Raw genomic sequence first — 19,824 nt, 5'->3', positions numbered from 1 at the left:
CCCTACATTACTGATTTAGTGACAGCTCATGGTAGAGGAGAGAAAATACCAGATACAGTATATAGGCATACTGAAATTAACTATAGATATGCATTTTGTAGATTCTAGAGGGTATGCAAATACAATTTGCAAACTTTAAAAAGAGCAGAACTATTTTTATTCTTCACATGACCATAATCTTGCACTCCGACTTGTCAATGTCTGAATTAGACTGACATTATTAAATCACAAACATAACTTCAATACAAATATTTTTGTAAAACATCTAATTTTTTGTGTACTCCAGACTTGTACAGTCTACTCAAAACTTGCCATATTTCTTGCAGATACACTTAGTAAATTCGAAATTATCTTTCTCCAACTGCAGTTTTTGGCCTGTTAAGAATTGTGAAGATATGGCGAGTCTATTAACATGGCATAGAGAAAATTTCAGTTTTAACACTGAAGCCTTAAGCAAGTAGTGACTTTCCAAGAGTGACAGTTAAGCTCACGCTATTATCTGCCACTTTGATCTCTTGTTTTTCTAGTACAGCAAACAGATTTATATGTGAATAAATTAAATTATATGCATGAAAGGAAATTCATAAACAATTTCAGGTTTGAGACCAAAGGTAAACTTGGTGTCCTAGTGTTTTAGTTGGTTACGAGTATTTGTTTTCAGTCATGCAGAATGAAATATTCATGAAGGAATCCAGTTTTCTTAATGTTTTCTTAGTATTTCAGTACAAGTCACAATTAAAATACACGAGAATGTAGTGAGGCTGTGTACGAGAGACAAAAAGTAGAAATCATGTTGTATTTGACTAGGCTGACTTTTATCTGAAAAAGTCAAAAATGGAAAAAGATGTTAGGGTGAACGAATTCCATGGTTGAAGAATTGAGGTTAGTGTCTACATGGCGGCTAGCCTAGTTTAAGTTATTTGTGTAGGTACCTGTATTTACAGTCTGGGTTACTACAATTTTAACCTACAGTTTTGACCAACTTTTCTGACCAATGAGAGTTAATATGACTTTAACTTTCAATCTAGTGTCTTTATATTTCAGATAAAATTCTTAGCCATTCGTACTATATTGTTTTTTAACTATTCAGATACAAATCATAGTGTTTGTTTTCCATTAACTCCTGACATGTTATAATCAACAATGGAGAGTGAAAATGTTGTGAGCTACTTGTTTGGTGATTTCAGAGGTGTACCCATCTATACTTTGGTACATAAGACCCGTAGGCTGGCTTGCCTTTCAGTTAGCCAGAGTTTATGGAAGCAGATGTGTTGCTAAATGGCACATGAGATATGAATATTCTGATTCAGATCACTCTGAAGTTGATGCAATCATTGACCAAGACTCAAAGAGCACCTCCTGCCATCAGGTTGCAGAAGGAGATACTAATGGAATTGGAGACAACCACTGCATTAGGGCAGCTAATAATCAGTCTCATCTTGGTTCATCCTGTGAGACAAATGTCCAATACTAATCCCATGACCCAATCAACTCTAAAAAACAACAGACCAACCTACAAGTTTCCTCTACAAGGCTGCAGCGTGGCGAAACCTAAGAGCCATTTCTTATTCCTCCTCCTCTGGGCCAATCACTACTTCTCCAACTATGAAAGAATATTCTTGGAACTCATAATCCTCCATACACCGAGAAAGTCTCTCCACCTTGTTTACAAGCAGGATATCAAAGGCAGTCCAGCCTATTACCACCGTGATAGTGGAGGTGACTACTGCCATAAACAAGAGTGTCTCCAACTCGATGGCAGGACAGCAACAGGAGACGCTCTCGTGAACAAAAACCCTGCTGCAGGAGAATCTAGATATGTCTTTTACACTCTGACCAAATGCTTGAAGTAACATTGCAGAAGATTCTGGTTCTGATGTACCATTGTAAAACGCAGGCAGCCAGTTGGACAAATGTGTATTACTGACAACTCTATAACCAGTATAATCTTCTAAAATATAGAGATGCTCTTTCACAATTGGAGGAGGAGTGTGTCGGCTCAAAGATGAGCTAGAAAGAAATCAGAAGTCACTTTATTGGACCACCACAGCACACCAAATATGTTGGAAAACCTGATGTAGTAGAAACTCCCATATGTAGACCATTCTTCTTCTCCTCATAAATTACATAAGTAGTGTAAATCAAATTAATAAGTTTAATTTGGTTGATTTATAGTCAGTCCCTATATGCTTCTTTTATTAGTTTTCTTGCATATATATATATGTGAGTACCTTTTATTTTCGTTATGTTTTTCCATTTTGTGAGACTTGTAATTGAGTGCCAAAGGGTGTTCCTTAGCTATGTTTGGATTCTGCTGTACCTGTATTGAAATGTTTGAATTACTTTAGTGTTTATTTCATGGTTTATATTTGTTAAAGAGTCTTTGTGCTATGTATGCATCATTGTAAAAGATTTTGTATTTTGACAGTTTTGCTTTTGATTTATGTAAAAAGACTGCAGTGCATTAATGGGCATTTTGATGTTTGATCTTTGTTAAATGGTATTGCTTGTCATCTTCATTCATTTTTAAAGGACTTACTTTCATCCAGTTTTTATGTTAGTCAATGCAAAGGATTTTATTTTAACGTGTTTACTTACATAACTTCATTGATATCAAGGATTTTCATTTTTGCATGTTGTTCATATTTTGCTGTTAAGTGGTATTTTCATTATATGTTACGTTCTAATAATTATTAAAATACTTTTATTTTCTATTGTATGAGTGATTCATGTTTTGTTGTTAAAAGATTTGTTTTGATATGTTGTCTTTGTTAAATGGTTTTCTTATAATATGTATAATTTGCTTTTCTTCTGGATTAGTTTTGTTTTGGCAAAGTTTCTTTTCCTGTGTGATTCATTCATACTGTTGGACAAATGCTTTTACAGGAGTGACAAAATTTATCTTAAATTCTTGACAGATGTGCAAGTTAGATTTTAATTGAATTTAAGTTTTAAAGTGAGGGACAGCCTGGAAATAAAAGAAAGAGCAAACATGTAATATGAGGGCACATCATGTATTTTCTACTTCCACCCCCTCTTAACTGGTAGACACTTTTAAAACATTTCCAGCAACATAAGTCAAGGGAACTATTAAATACTTGTGTTAGTTACTCGCGGGATTGTCTGAGTCGTCATAGTCATTGTGTGCTTTTCTTTTGGAAGAGATCATTATAGTAGAACCATGCTATGAATAGAAGCAGTGCACTATTCTAGAGGCGCACCGTTGCATTATTCGGGGTGGCACTGGGTCAAGTTGATCATGTGTGTACCCGAGGAGAGAGAAGTATGTATGTAATGTAAAGTCTCCTTTGTTTCGTTAGCATATGAAGTGTCTTTGTTCTTAAAAATCTTCATTGTAGTGTACCTTATCATGAGCATTTGTACGCACGTCCAAATTTGGTTGAGATTCATTGACATTCTTTAAAAGTATAGATCGTGTTAATACATCCATGATACTTCAGCATCATAGAAATAGGAGGACACTGGTAAGAGAACCGATTACAACCAATTGTGAAGTTTTTTATTTGTTTTGTTTTATAAAGATTATGACTCTTTACATTATGAGTCTGGTTCTTTTCTTTTGATTTAGACTCAGTATTATGCAGATATAATACAACAATGTTCGGTAATAAGGTATTTGTCGATTCCTTCTGTTTTTACGGTCCCTGTAAGATAATCCGAGGAGATGTGGGCAATCTGGGAACGTTTCACTGTTCTTTCTATGAATATCACCTTACCCACTCAGTATTGTAACATTTTTATGCTGTATGAACACATATTCTATAGTTCAAGCTGATATAATTCTGGGCAACCCATTCTTCACGTCTGTATAATAAATGAAATTACGTGACTTACATCCATGCAGAATGGTGAAGGTGTGACGTCTTAGAAACTTGTTCTTTTCACGAAAAATGCCTTGCCCCCAAAATACTGTGACTTCCATACTCTTTAGAAATACATATGTAGTAAAATATGATGTTATATTTCTGAGGCAAACCGCTCCTTACATCTATATATTATTTTAATTTCCTGTAAATAACCATATATCACTGGACAAGTAAGTCTATAAATTGTTTATGAATATCAGCAGTTACTACAAGAAAAAATTATATACTGTTCAGAGCACTGTTGTTTCTCTTACAACTCATTGGTGAATTCAATCAACGTATTATAAAAAGACAAACTTTTGTTTTCAGATATGCTTAATTTATTTAATAATTAACACATCTACAGAAATAGTATACTGCCGCTATCCTGCAAAATATGATAATGACAATGAATGTTTCGCAAGTGCAAAGTATCCACCAAGAGGGAAATTAGGATCTCATATTTAAAGCTATACATAAGTTTTACATGAAATATACAAAAATAGAGAGATTCTTATCTTTTCGTTAGAGTGATCATTTAAAATAAATAGTATTGAAACATCTGCACTTCTGAATAAATTTCTATAGAATATTTTGACGTGCAAAGGTTTGGGATTGAGATTGCACTTTGAATGACTACTTATTTGTCCAAAACGTTCGCATATTTTTGAGACAAGACGTTCTTGATGATGAAAATGAGCTTTTAAAGATCCACACCTGTCCCAATCTGCACAGCAGTCAATCACGTTATTTCATTATTCCATATCAACGTGAATAGCGGGTTGCCCAAAAACATATAAGCTTTATGTATTAAATATGTGTCCGTACAGTACACAAAAGTTGCAATATTTCTAGGGCAAGATATTTTTCAAAGAGGGACCAAATCTTAAAACACCATAAATTTACAATTCTGGACAAATGTCAATCATGTTGTTTCGTTAGTCCCTATAGATATGAAGACAAGAAATATACCAGCATTATCTATTAGATATGTATCTATAAAGTATATAAAATTTACAATATTTCTAAGGCGAGACGGGTTTCGTAGAAACAACAGGTTCGGAAAACACTGTAACAGCACACCTTTGCTCGCCTATCAATACACACATATATATATATATGTGTGTGTGTGTGTTAAATATATAACTGGTGAACTATTTCTGGAACAAGATGTTTTTCATAAAGATTAGTAGCTTGAGACGACCACAATATTTAATTACTCAGCACAGATCATTTGTTTAAAAGCTTTCACTTTATTTATATAATTGCTGTAATATATGCAATCAGTTTGTTTATACATAGAAGTAGAGAGAGAGAGAGAATAGAATGTTTTCATGTTAGGATACTAAACCTACTTTAAATTTAACATGACTAAAGCTAATTTACATGATTTGATGGCGAAGAAAGTTAGTAATAACGTTTAACATATTTCACATCTGAACCAAACCAAGTATTTTGTAATTTTACTAATACAGTTTTGGTTGTTATTAAAGAGAAAGAGTTTCCAGTCAGTCAGCTAAGTAAAGTTTCGAGTAATTTCGGCAGTTCTCACTGTTCTGCCTCTTACCCACAGCCAAACTTCAGATGATTAAGGATTCACTGAGCCTTTAAAGTAATAAATCAAACTTCAAAATATTCCAAATCATATTAATTACTTTATTGCTATCAAGGATCGTACAGTTACTGTTAGTGTAGTTTGTAGGTGCTAGATTTGTCCTTTCACATCAAAACCACATTTCCGAGAACTTTTCTAATATAAATTTGTTAAGTAAACTATTAATATTCTTAAGATGTAGCCTTGTTGATGTGCGAAAAAGTAGTCACTCTCAATAATTATTTATACAATTAATATATTCCTCAGCAGATTATTCGCCTAAACACGCTTGTTGTTTTCTCTCTTGTTTTCTGTATTATTACTTTTATCTAACCGATAAATCAAAGCAAGCTATATGATATCTTTAACAACCCAGTGGCCTGAAGAAATATTCTTTTGCAATAATAGTGGAGATTTTTATTGGTATATTGAAGGCGGAGTTTAAGTAGTGCGTCATAAGCAGTTACCTTCAAACGATCAGTTCGACCTCTCTTGGGTTCGCGAGATAAATATGTTCATTTTGTGCATAATATACCTTCTTGGGGCCACATCTGTTGGTAGATTTGAATCATTGATTATTTGGTAATGCGTGGCCCCACAAATACGGTCACTATGGAAACCCGTGTACTGCAGGGTTCCCCATCACGTTACAAGTTAGTAGAGCGAACAGCACGAACCATGGTCGGCGGCCTTCCTAATATAGGTGGGATGGACGGCGACAGATACCGAGGGATGTCTTCTAGGGTTCGCAAGGCTCGTATGATTACCTTCTACAAGAATGGTGATCCTTTCCATTCGGGCACAAAAGTTTCCATAACACCTGGTAAGGACTTCAAAAGCTTGGAGAACTTGTGCGATTTCCTTACCCAGCGGACTAAGATCCCCCACGGTGCCCGTTTCATTTTTACACTTAATGGAAAGCGAGTATATGACCTGGAGGAATTACAAGATGGACAGTCTTACGTTGTGTCTGGCTCCAGGAACTTTCAGGAGCTGGCCTACGGTCAGGCTGCAAGAATGAGGACTGCACATACTGCCTACCGTCCCAATGCTGTTCCTCTCAGGGAAGATGACCTGCGTCTTCTCCGACCTGTTGATCAACAAAAAAAGAAAAGCTCAGAGGTTTCGTCAGGCAGTCAGTCCTTGCCTGCTTCTCTCCCTGGGTCACGAGAAGGAAGGGTAATCACGGTAGTTAACAGGAAAGATCAAAACATTCATAACCGTGTCCTTCTCAACATGAGGACGCCCCAACCATTTGAAGAAGTACTTGTAGATTTAGGTCAGGCCATCAAAATGAAACATGCGAAACGAATGTTTACATTATGGGGACAAGAGGTAAGAATGTTTAGGTTTTATTTCTATTTTATACATATATAGCGAATGTTTACATTATGGGGACAAGACGTAAGAATGTTTAGGTTTTATTTCTGTTTTATACATATATAGCGAATGTTTACATTATGGGGACAAGACGTAAGAATGTTTAGGTTTTATTTCTATTTTATACATATATATAGCGAATTTTTACATTATGGGGACAAGACGTATGAATGTTTAGGTTTTATTTCTGTTTTATACATATATAGCGAATGTTTACATTATGGGGACAAGAGGTAAGAATGTTTAGGTTTTATTTCTGTTTTACACATATATAGCGAATGTTTACATTATGTGGACAAGTCGTAAAAATGTTTAGGTTTTATTTCTGTTTTATACATATATATAGCGAATTTTTACATTATGTGGACAAGTCGTAAGAATGTTTAGGTTTTTATTTCTGTTTTATACATATATAGTGGTATTTGTGTTTTGTAGTTATGACATTATAACTATTCGCCGCCGTTTCTAATTTTAATACATTGACCAGATCCTAGAAATCTAGTCAGCAGCACCATATCAGCTGCAGTCTATGCTAACTTATTGACTGTCACACTTATAATGCACCCACAATTTAAAATCCAAGAGAATATTCTGTAGTGTCGCACAGATTCCAGCCGGACTCAAAACTAAAGAAATACACCGCGACATTGAGTACAACTCATAATAAGTTTGTTTTCCTTATGTTGAATATATCTTAGAATACACCATCAATTCCTTTAAATTGTTAGGATAAAATTTGAAATCAACTAAATGTCGATAAAACTTGCAATGTATATGAAACAACAACACATGAAAATGTTGTACCACAGCTTTTAGATAATTAGCATTACTCCTCTAATCTTTCAGTTCAGAGTGCAAGTAAAATTAATTCATGAGAAAGAAGCAAATACTTTTAACGTAACCACACTGTTTTTGTTTTGTTTTTATTTCAAAAGTGTCATTTAAGAACCGATCATTATATGTTTTGGCTATTAAAAATTCATTAAATGTTTATTAAATACGACACAAAAGTTACTTGTTATTACCTACTTAATAACACAAGGTTATGCTATATATTGTACATACAAGGAGCGTTTTGTCTATAACTAGAGCACTATGATCATTTCTGATATTTTTATCTATATTATATTACCAGACAGACACGTAACGGTGTTTACTTGTGTTAAGTGCAATAGGATTAGCAGGCCTAAAAGTCAATAAAATTCTGTTTTCACTCTGGCTTCTGATATATATATATGTATATATAAACAGTAAAATGAAAAAAAAATGGTATTAGTAAACAGCTGGGGAAAGACTTTTATGTATTTTGAATGTGACTAAATCGTTGCCCGACACTAGGGTGAGTAATACTGACGTCAATATTCAATATGTATATAAACATCTATTTCTACATAGCTACGATCGTTACAGGTCATTTGCTAAATCTCTCTGGTGTACAACGGAGATTGGCTCTCAATGTTTACTATAAACGTCAAATGTACTCCATGGAAACCAAATCTTCGTCGGTCGAAATATGACTTTTATGAGATAATCCCATTTCTGTTTTTTTTTCAGTAATGTTAACTCTATTTAAATATTATTCTTAAATAAGACGAACTAAACATGAATTCCGAATAACAATTGGTAATAAAGAATAATCGTTTCATTAAACTACAGCTGTGTTGAATAAAAATATCTTAAACAACAGTACAATTAAGGAGCAATTAGAAAGTTATTAAAGCGCCCAATAAAGATTCGATATCTTTGTTTCAGAAACATCTCGTTTTTCGTTTTTTATTCGGAAGTTTTATAAATGTTGTAACATACATATTTTCTATTTATTTTGTTTACATTTTTTATACTAGTGTCGTACATCGTAACGTTTTAATGAAAGTATTTTATATTCAGTACGTATTTTATTTAAAGGAAGTCCAAAATAATTCGTTCAAGCTTATTTATAGAAGTTATTTCACTTGTAAAATTATTTAAAAAACATTAAATAAAATCATTGAATTATTTTTGTTTGTTTTGTAGATAAAAGGTTGTGGAGTAATTTTAAAGAATACAAAAGAAATTTCATCTTTCTTACGAAACTAAAGTATATAGGAGACGCCAAGTCTGGTTGCCAATCTTATTGTGTGTAAGATATATAGACATATATTAACTTGTACATATTAATATGCGATGTCTACTTTAAAAAATGTGTTTGCTGTCAACTTCATGAAATATCTGCTCATTTGAATTATTTTATTTTGTTTATACTTTTAATATGATTATGTTGTTTGTTTGTTTTTTGAAACGCCGTTTAAATAAGCTTTCGAAGAAGCTGAAAGATGATAAATCATCAACATCAACCTAAGAATTTTGTTTATTTTTACTACTTCATCCATGTTGCTAGGCAACGAGTATCACAAACGTATAGGAGGAAGGAAACTGTACGAAATTTCCATTATTTCTCAATCATAGGTTGGCTTGAAAGCAAATCATGATTCAGTTTGTAACCTTTTTCAAAGAGTTACTCATAATTCATAGGATAAGTTGTTATCAATATATATCATGTTTGTTTGAAACATGTTCGTTATTTGAAAAAAAAAATGGAATTCGATAATTTATGGTTATATTAAGAAATAATGTATGAATCATGCCTAAGGGCTACTTTCTGCTCAAATTAAAAAGCACAGAATAATTCGTTGAGTTATATATTGTCCATTTACATTTGAGATTTAATATAAATGATATATTGTTTTTGAATATGCAATACCATTAGAAAGAAAGACCCGACGCTCATCCTAGATCAGTAGATGAAAATTTGAAGAATTAATAGTATTATAAGTAAAATCTAAATTATTTAATCTGTTTTGTACTATTATAATCCAAATTAAAAGTAAAGTGTAACAGGGAAACGTGTTCTAAATCTGAACTGAGCTTAGAATATAGCGGATAAAATTACACTGACTGACTTATTGTTTACTAATGTAAGCATTATAAATAGAATATTATACTGTTTTTCATCAGTTCCCTAAATCTGCAGAAGAGTCTATAAGGCTGAAATCATCCTATAGTAATTCACATTGTGTGAACATCCTATATTAATTCACGTTGTGTTTATGAGTTAGTTTCTCTGCGAACTTCTCCCGCGGTTTTGGGGGTAGGAGAACCCAACTTGGCAACCAGACTTGGAGTGGTCCGAGAGTTTCCTTATCAGTATGGCATAGCACCTACCCTTATTGGTTTCGGAAAATAAAATAAGCTAAAACGCAGAGTCGCTGAACTCAAAACTGGTATAAGATTTTGTGTTTCTGGTCTCCATTGGAATTCCGAGTTGCCATATTTGAAATTTGTGTTCATATCCTCACTCACAAGCTAGCGGGACAAACTATGGAACAGGTCTAAAAGAGCAAGTTCTAGCGGTTTTTTTTCGGGATTAGATCCCCCTTGAGGTGACTATAGAAATAACTGGAGATAATGGAAGAGCGTGATGGACATATTAGGGCTTCTGAATATCATAAGGGAGTCTTTGAACCACGAAGCGTGCACGTCAACATAAAATTCTAATATTTTGTGAAGCGAATAATGAAACAAATTGTATGTTATTTTTGACTGCCATCTAACAGTGAAATGCTTTTAACTGATGTTAAAGATAAGAAAAAAAAACAGAAAGCTCCTGAAATTGAGAACGAGAAGAGCAAATGAACACTAATTATGATGTCTTATTTACCAGTTTCTGATGAAAAGAACAAAAAAAACCTCCCTTACGCTTGATATATCTTTTTCTTCGAAATAACGACTTTGATTAAACAAGTTTCGAGGAATACAATCCTTCATAAGTAATCCTGGACTAGACCGAAACAGAGGGGGATGTGGGGGTGGAGTAGCTCGTTTTGAGTTTCTGATGTCCTGATTATAGAGGTATGAAATTATTGTAAAAGTTTACGTCCAGTTTTACAGAAATAAATTCTATTTACAAAACTATTTTCTATAAAATACTTTATATCAGTTTTAGTAAATCACTTATCTCCCACAAATAATTGCAAGTCATGTATAGTTGTATATTTAGATATACACCGTAGAGGAAACGTACATTTCTATTACCTAATTACGTTGTAATTTCCTATCATCTACAAACCCGTAAAGAAATATCTACTCTCATAAACGATGTATGTCAACCACTGAGTTGGTTCTATTTCAACAGATACCTCCCTTACTGATATACTTTATATCGTATCATAGTTATATTTACGTGTAATATATGAACGAATTTGTAGTTGTATTTACGTGTAATATATGAACGAAGTTGTAGTTATATTTACGTGTAATATATGAATGAAGCTGTAGTTATATTTACGTGTAATATATGAACGAAGCTATTGTTCGTATTCCACATTTTACTTTTTACGCTCTGGGAGACATATTCTACTGAATCTTTCCTTACAACAGCAGTACCATTCGTACAATTTCAGCAGTCACAATTGCGTTGCAAAGATAATTAATATCCTTGGGTATATCACGTGCTAGTTTCTTTGTTTATACTCCAAAAATGTCGATCGCAGATTAAGACACAGTCCACGTGCTACCAAATGACCAGTGTACAGTGTAATATACCACAGTTCGTTTCCTCGTGACTAGCATCTTCACTGTTCATGCCTGTTTTGTTCACTCCTTGTTCCTTGCGTTTTATGAAGCATGTACACTTATTTAAAATGATGATGTAGGACGACAATCATTCTCAATAAACCGTACTGTGATAAGTTATCCGAGATTTTGTTTTTCTGGTCAACTAGCACAGCATAATAAGAAACACTTACTACAATATCTACAGTTTTCTGGAAATATATATGATAAAATGTACAAAAACTTCACCTTACATTCTAGGATTTACTTAAATTGCGTAAGCCAGAGATCCCTCTCTGATCCATTGTCGCAGCTACTGATTCAGCCAACCAGCAAATTTCTAAGCATGCTTTTTAATTAATATTGTTACGACAGCGGAATCACGCGACGCTGGGAGCATGCGCGCTGGAGTTTCTAGTAGGATCATGACTTATTGGGGAACCTCGCGAATGTCCCAGTGTTTGCCAGGCGCCCTCATTTTTGGTATATAAACCAGCGATAGATGGATTGAAGATAGAGATAATTGAGTCAAGCGAACAGTAGGCACCGTAAGTAAAGTGTATTTATAGCATGTGTTATAAAGATTGTTAAGTTTAAAGTGACTGTGGAAATTAAGTGTATTCCAAAATTGTATCGAGAAAGAATAAACTAGTTTTAATTAAGAAAGGACTTGTATCGCTGAAGTTCCTCGGAAAGAATTTATACCGGAAGTTAAGGAAATTATCAAACGAGCAGATACGTAACAATATCATATTTCTATTGGCTGGAAAAATCAAAACACATCTAAACTACTACATGGAATTTTGGAAAATTGTACATTCACTCTCACTATAATAAAAAGAATATTTATAGATTTTCCTATTTATGTTTTTTACCTATATTTTAATAGCGAAGTGCATATCGTGAAACCAAACTAACAGACAAGCCACCATCGTCAAACAGAGACCACTTTGAATTTCTCCAACAAAGTAAACATGTGTTAATTCTTAGGTCGGTGTTTATAACGGACACATTTTGTTCACAGTAACATATTTTAGAAAATCTTCTTAATTTAACCATCTCTTCCTTTGCACCAAATATTTTTATAAAGGGATTTGAAATTATGCTTTAATGGCTTCCTGACCCACCCGTATATATTAAAAATGCTTGCTATTGATGCCTTTGCAATAATTTTTGAAGATGTATAAACAAGCTTTAAAAAAAACAGTTATCCAGTTAAATGTGAAAACTGAGAAACACGACAAACATTTGTCTTTGTAAAAGGCTATATTACTTGCAGTAATTGTGGCAAGTTAAATACTATTATATAGTTGAGTTAGACCAAAATGCAAACATCTATCCAAAAGGTATAGCATGATGTGCTAGCATAAGTTTTCAGGACAGCACTAATTCAATTTAACAATAAAAGTAACAAGGCATTGAAAATGTTTCAACAGCAATTCGTACCATTCTTCAAAAAGAATCTCCTCAAATATACTCACGGACTTATAAGCAGTGAAAATGTGAAATTGTGGTGACACTAATGCTCTAATATGGTGTACTGGGACTAAGATCTAACGAGCAGATGATTGAAGCCTTCTTCATGCTTGACAAACCAATCTGGAACAACAGTTATAGTGGTGATAGAAACCATTGTCATCTTGAAAGACATTATCTTCAAAAGAATAACTTTACTATATCAAAGGATGAACACGACCTCGTAAGATGTTCTTGAAATGACAAGCTGTTATACTGATTCTTTGTGCAATGACTGGACAAAGAGTTTAACAATAAAATGTAGCCCATTCTTGTGATGGAACGGTGTACAACTCTTATGTTTTGGAGATAACTCTCGATTACTTATTTCATTGAGTTGTATCCACACGCCCATTTAGTGGGTAAAGGGTAATCGTTGAGGCAACTGGGAAAAACACCATTGACCGCTATTCTGGTGTCCACAGTTTGCCACCACTGCATGCAAATGTATGAGTGTTTATCGGAATAACAAATGAATTATGTACAGCTGCTGAAAATTGTATCCCTGAACATTGAATATAGTTCGTATATACATTTTATACTTGACATCAGTTTATGGGGTCCAACAATGAACTTGAATGCCATTTTTGCTATTGTTGTTTATCTGGTTTTTTTTTAAATCTTTCTCTCATACATGATGGACTTCCTACAACTGTTACTGTTCTTTGCACTGGAAATTCTACAAATTGTTTCCAGACTATCATCGGTCAGTGATCATATGTACTGTGTCTTCTGTCGTGTGTCTGATCTTCTAGATCCCTTTGCATTTCTATTCTGCTTTTCATCTCTCTCAAGCTGTTCTTTTATCTTTTTGACATTCCTCTTGGTCTCCAACTTTCTTTCCAGCTCTTGTTCCTCAATCTTTTGTACGTACAAGTCCAATGCAGGTCAAGAACTGCTTCTATGCCAGTTCACCTAATCTCTTTTGTCCTGTCATTCTTCCTAGCCCATCCATTGTCATATTTTATTGCCAACTTATTCATAAAATCCATCTTAGGCACTTACAATCAAAACCAATCAATCTCTGCCTGCTGTTTCGTCCATGTCTAATTTATGCTCTATACAACTCCATTGGTATCAATTCAGCATAATACACTCTGGAGTTTGGAAATAACAAGCAGTGTTCATATCCGTGTGATATTATAAAATATTCCACAAACGTTAAGCTGTATTTCAAAAGTGACAATCAGTTCCCTCAGCATGAATGGTAAGTGGTATATCCCCTTCCCTCTGGCCAATAGTTCAAAGTTAGGGATGTCTGCGGATAGCCTTAGTAGCTTTGCCATAAATAAAAAATAATAGTAATAAGTACGAAATATATATACATATATCCATGCACAAAAGAAATGCTTGTGGATGATGCGCATTAGAAGAGTTAGTTTAGCCCAGAACATTCGATTTAGCATAGATGAAAGCAGATAAGATGAGTGTTCAGCATAAAAAATCAGGCTGAACGTTTAAAACTTCATCAAAGCGTTTCAGATTTACCTAATGTTGCTGAAACGTATGAAATAAAGATCCCCAATCAATTTACTTATAAATCATGTATACTTTTCATTTAGCTAAACACCAAACACAACTAATAATCAGTAAATAAATAAATTATTCACTACTCAACTTTTCTCGTTCGCGGCTTTTTCTAATCATTTCCAATTGAGTTACGATAGTAAGGTTTTAGATGAAGTAACAAAAGTAAAAAAGTCGTGCTATAAATATTTAAGTTACTGGAGATCGATCACTTTTCGCAGTAAAAATGCATTTATTGTGGTAAAGAAATACGTGGATTTAAAGAATAAAATGTGATTTTGTATAACTATTTGTGGTTGGCTCAAGAAATTTGTTTGTTTGAAGTTAAGCGCAAAGCTACACAATGGGCTACCTGTGCTCTGCCCACCACGGGTATCGAAACCAGGTTTCTAGTGTTGTAAGTTCATAGACATGCCGCTGTGCCACTGGGGGGCAAGATCGGTAGGAATAATTTATTTAAATACTCATGGTGTAATGTACATCTCGGAATAATCTATGCATACAAAACATTATGTGATGCACAACAAACCGGAAGTGACCGTTGCTTGGACACGAAAAGAGTAAAATTATTTATGACATTAATATTACGCTACAATGGCAAATAAGCTGAAAAAAATCATAATGGGTTAACTAATTTTGAGGCGTACATATTATGTATATTTCTGAAAATATTTTACGAACTTCAGGGTGTTAGATATGTATCAGACAAGTATCTAAGTCATTAACAGTTATTAATCAGGCTCGAATCCCCAACATGTCAGTATGATATATATATTCACTTGGAATAAGGAGTTATTACTTACTTTAAGTTTAAAAACCAACACCATTAAACATTTTTCTAAAAGCAGAACAACTGTCGCATCAACTCTAAACAGCTACCAAGAAAGAAACAAGAGGGAATCCTCAATAGCCGCGGCACTTGAAATTATTTGAAGCAGGATTAGAGTAAATTAATCTTTGAGGCCTTTGCTTCACTTTTTATTAACTATATTTTTGTGCGCCAGCGATACCAAGCGTGAGGCACGCCTTTACCCGATTCGATCAGGAACTCTACAAGCCTATCCTCAAATTGAAATTCTTTTAGGCATGATTAGAATAAATTAATCTATGAGACCTTGGGCGTGATCAAATACATCAATCAAAAGAGTTTGACATCCTGAGTCAAAAACTGTAATTAGATCTCAAATCGGTCAAGATATGACGGAGCTATGAGCTAAAAGTTCGTACTTGACCAAAAAATAGACTCTGGGCCGTTCTATGAGTCGCTCATCCTCGGCTAAAACGTTAAGAAGGCAATCACTGTTGAAGGCACGCTAAACTTGTCATAATTAACCTTCTAAGGTCGTCAGATTTTATTGTTTCCGAATATATATCCCGTTATTTCTGCGATCTGAAAACATACTTTATGCTGCTGTAACATGTTTTTTTCAGAAACTCTTTATGCTTTGATACAATTCTATTACAGCTCTTGTCAGTAAATTATGCTTTGATACAATTCTATTACAGCTCTTGTCAGTAAATTATGCTTTGATACAATTCTATTACAGCTCTTGTCAGTAAATTATGCTTTGATACAATTCTATTACAGCTCTTGTCAGTAAATTATGCTTTGATACAATTCTATTACAGCTCTTGTCAGTAAATTATGCTTTGATACAATTCTATTACAGCTCTTGTCAGTAAATTAGCATCTCTGCAGTGCTAAGTATGCAATATTACAGTTTCTGGTTTAACTGTGTCGTACTGACACTGTTTATGTTTAAGTGCAAAGCTGCAGAATGAGCTATCTACAATCTGCCCACCCCAGGGATCAAACCGCGATATTTAGCGCTCTTAACCATCAAGCTTTCCGTTGAGCTACCATTACCACATAGTTTCTAAATTATGATAGCAAAGCTTACACCTTGTTTACTACATGTTATCCACATTATATGCAGCCCTCCATACGCTTTACTTCACACCAACAACCAGTCCGTATATAAGGAACACGAACAGCACCAGGTTTTAGGTGCTGTTTGTGCTTTCTTAAGTACAATCTTGCGTGACAGGTAAATTTTGTACATATTAGTACATTAATAAACAGTGTGGGTGTTGCAAGACATAAGCTTCTTTCACTAGTGGAATTGTAGAGTTTAACGACTACGAGACGATGTATGATCGACAAGACAGATGCTTATATTCTTCGGTTCATAAATAAACTAATGAATGATTTTGCCCTTTAGTTTTATTCACTTCGCGAAAATACAATTGTTTATTAAAACAGCCAGAAACTAGAGATTGGATACTTTGGGAAAAGCATCCACGTTTAATGTTAATTTTCAAGGAATAGAATATTATTATTATTATACATTGCACATGAAACCTAGTTTTTACTTCTTAATTTTTTTTCTAAAATGTTAATTATTTATGTTATTTGATGTGTAAAATTCGAATTCATTTTCGCCTAATGTTTAACCTAAATTTTTTATCGGTCACGCTCATGTACATGCTTATATATGTAGTTGTGGTACTCCCGGAAATATTGATTTTCCTTTCAGAATGACTGATACAGACAGAACATTGTGTGTGAGAATTAAGATGAATTTCTCTGGCTTTGACTAATGTAGAAACAGGAAAAAGACTGAGCACAAAGAAAAACAAAATGAAAGTAATAGTCATTCAAAAGGAAACACAATCAAAGTGATTAGTGCACCACACTTTTAGATGGATGTTTCGAAAGAGATTTGTTCATAAAGCACAGCATTATGAACCAAATTATATGGTTTTATCCCTCACATATGTTACGTGTGTCATTGTTATTCATGCCAATAGAAAAACGGGGAAAGTTATCCTCAGTGTAGTATCACCTGACTTACCTATGGAAAAGGTCATTGTCCATCACCTTCTTCATGGTGTGTTCCACCATATATACCCACAGTAATACTTCCCATGAGAAAGCACCAGTGACACCAGAGGGGTATGATCCAAAACAATAGATAGATGTTCTATAATTAGTGTTCTGATTAGAAACTTGTATGTTCGAAAATTTTTGGACATTCTTGGTGAACGTGGAATCTTCATCTGAATAAACTTAACTAAACAGAAAACACAAACTATGTACTACGTACTAAATAATAAGAAATTACAAACTTTTCACCACTTTGGAATAAGCACTCATTTTGTGCATAATGGTAAGCCATGATGATTTCTTTGTCAAATTCGAAGATGAAGGTTACTGTAACTTATGAAGACCAGATTTTGGAAAAGTAAACCGTAATTTACTTTGATAATACTTTGACGGTCTTAAAATACCCCAAGAAAGACTACACAAAGCCCATGCATGCTATGTTCATTAAACACTGGTATGTTTTCATAGTGACAATACTATCAAATCTCTCCTTCTAGTTATAGTGTTCCGTACTCTTAAGTCCTTCTTACTGGATACGTTAAACAAGTTAGAAACTTTTTTCATGAGATCCACAGGCTTATTGCTCAAAAAGTTTTTATTTTTCCAACATGTCAGCACAGGGTTTCTTCTTAAAGAAATTGACCCCAATGAGCCAACAGTGAGTTTACGGACTTATGACGCTAAAATACAGGGCTCGATTCTCCGCGATGGATATAATGTAGATAGCCTATTGTGTAGAGCTTTCTGCTAAAACCTAACAAACAAACATTTTGATCATTTCAGCAGTTCCACAGGTTTATTATACATACCTTGCTTTATTTTTAATAGGGAAACATTTTTTCCGTTTTCATCAGACCAAAAGGTTTATTTCTTAAAGACATTTTGATTGTCCAAAAGGTCCACATCTTTATTTCTTACATACTTTTTGATAATTTAACATGTCTCCATGTTTACTTCTATAATATTTTATTGTCTTCAAAATGTCCATGGGACCTGGTATAGCCTGGTGATTAACGTGCTCCACTAGCAACACGAATCTCATCACAGAACATACTCATTCTTTTAGACGTGGCCGTGCTATAATTTGACGGTCAATCCCGTCGTTCGATTAGAGATGCCCAAGAATTGGTGGTGGCTGATGTTGACTAGTTGCCTCCCCTCTAGCGCAAGTAGTCCTCAAGTTTTACACTAAATTCAACAAACAATCAAAAAGGTCCACAACTTCATTACTTAACAGAAGTTTTAATCATTTTCGTCAAATACATGGTCTTATATTTGACAGAAGTTTGATTTTTTTGACAGATCTACAGGTTTTTGTTTACAGAAATGATGATCATTCTCAACAGGTAAGAAGTTTCTCGCAGCTGAGAAAAGATTATGGAGAAATTGAAACGTTTTATTTGGACAATGGAGACACACGGATACGTCCGGTTAGCAAAGTCATTAAGAGCTCGAAATCAGTTGAATCGCTTGAGACTGTTCCTAGACTCCGGTCGACAAAAAGCGTTCGATTACTTCGCTATGACAGTGTTCCTAATCTAGATGGTGAGTTTTTAAAGTTTTTGTTTATATTGATATCTACAGTTTTAGAATCCAAACTAGACAGTGGAATAAATCATTTTTGTTCTAATATAATTATTATGCTACACCCCACATGTTAACATAAGTTTATTTTGAGTTAACTGGTGAAATGTTTGTTATTACTATTAATCCGTCAGGGGTTACAGTGCACTCAACAAATATATATATATATATATTACAAACAAATTTACGGTTTTCTTCATAATACAGCCGTTTTACGATTCTTGAATGATACTGCCACCAAATGTCAAACATAAAACTGACTTTGACCACATAGCTTTAATGGAAAACTCTTGACTACTCTTTAATCTTGCTCTCATTCGCACAGAAGACATATATACATGATGATAATACCTGCTGAATTTCCGTCTACGTAGTTATTGTATTGGTTTTAATTTATATACTAGACACTCTATTTCTTCTAATGGACGTAACATTCCTTTATACCAGGGGTCACCAAACTTTTTTCACAGCGGGCCAGATAACTGAGAGAATGACGAGAGCGGACCGCATAACCATTTTGTTCAATACAGTACAGTGAATACACAAAAAATAAAGACAACAAACATATTTATTTACCAAAAAGTTATCAAAGAAGGCGACGTTAGCAATAAGATAGTTATATCACACCCAGTGCGCACAAATCCGAATCTCACAAACTAAGCAGCAAAAAAGGTTAGTGAGATTTGTGAAACTGGCGTTTAGCTTTTGAGATATCATTAATATTTGCTTTGGAATTCCTGATTCCAACCAAGAGAATTGTTTTCAAATGTTCATCAGTCAACCTCGTTCGATGTGCTGACTTCACATACTTCATTTTTGAAAATGTTTGCTTACAGACATAAGTTGTTCCAAACACTGATGCCATACCAGAGGCAAATTTC

General features: G+C 34.0%; 1 protein-coding gene across 1 annotated transcript in view; it reads left to right on the top strand.

Annotated features, from left to right (window-relative positions):
- Nucleotides 1-6,138: 6,138 nt before the first annotated feature.
- LOC106463473 (echinoderm microtubule-associated protein-like CG42247) overlaps nucleotides 6,139-19,824 on the top strand; it is an 89,559-nt gene continuing 75,873 nt past the window's right edge. The window contains exons 1-2 of the mRNA XM_022390975.1: nucleotides 6,139-6,795; nucleotides 18,706-18,904. Of these exons, the coding sequence (XP_022246683.1) occupies nucleotides 6,139-6,795; nucleotides 18,706-18,904 (856 nt within the window). The remainder of the gene's footprint in view (nucleotides 6,796-18,705; nucleotides 18,905-19,824) is intronic.

This window comes from Limulus polyphemus, unplaced genomic scaffold (genome assembly GCF_000517525.1).
Source record: "Limulus polyphemus unplaced genomic scaffold, Limulus_polyphemus-2.1.2 Scaffold1419, whole genome shotgun sequence".
Lineage (NCBI taxonomy): Eukaryota > Metazoa > Arthropoda > Merostomata > Xiphosura > Limulidae > Limulus > Limulus polyphemus.
This window is presented reverse-complemented; position numbering and strand designations above follow the sequence as displayed.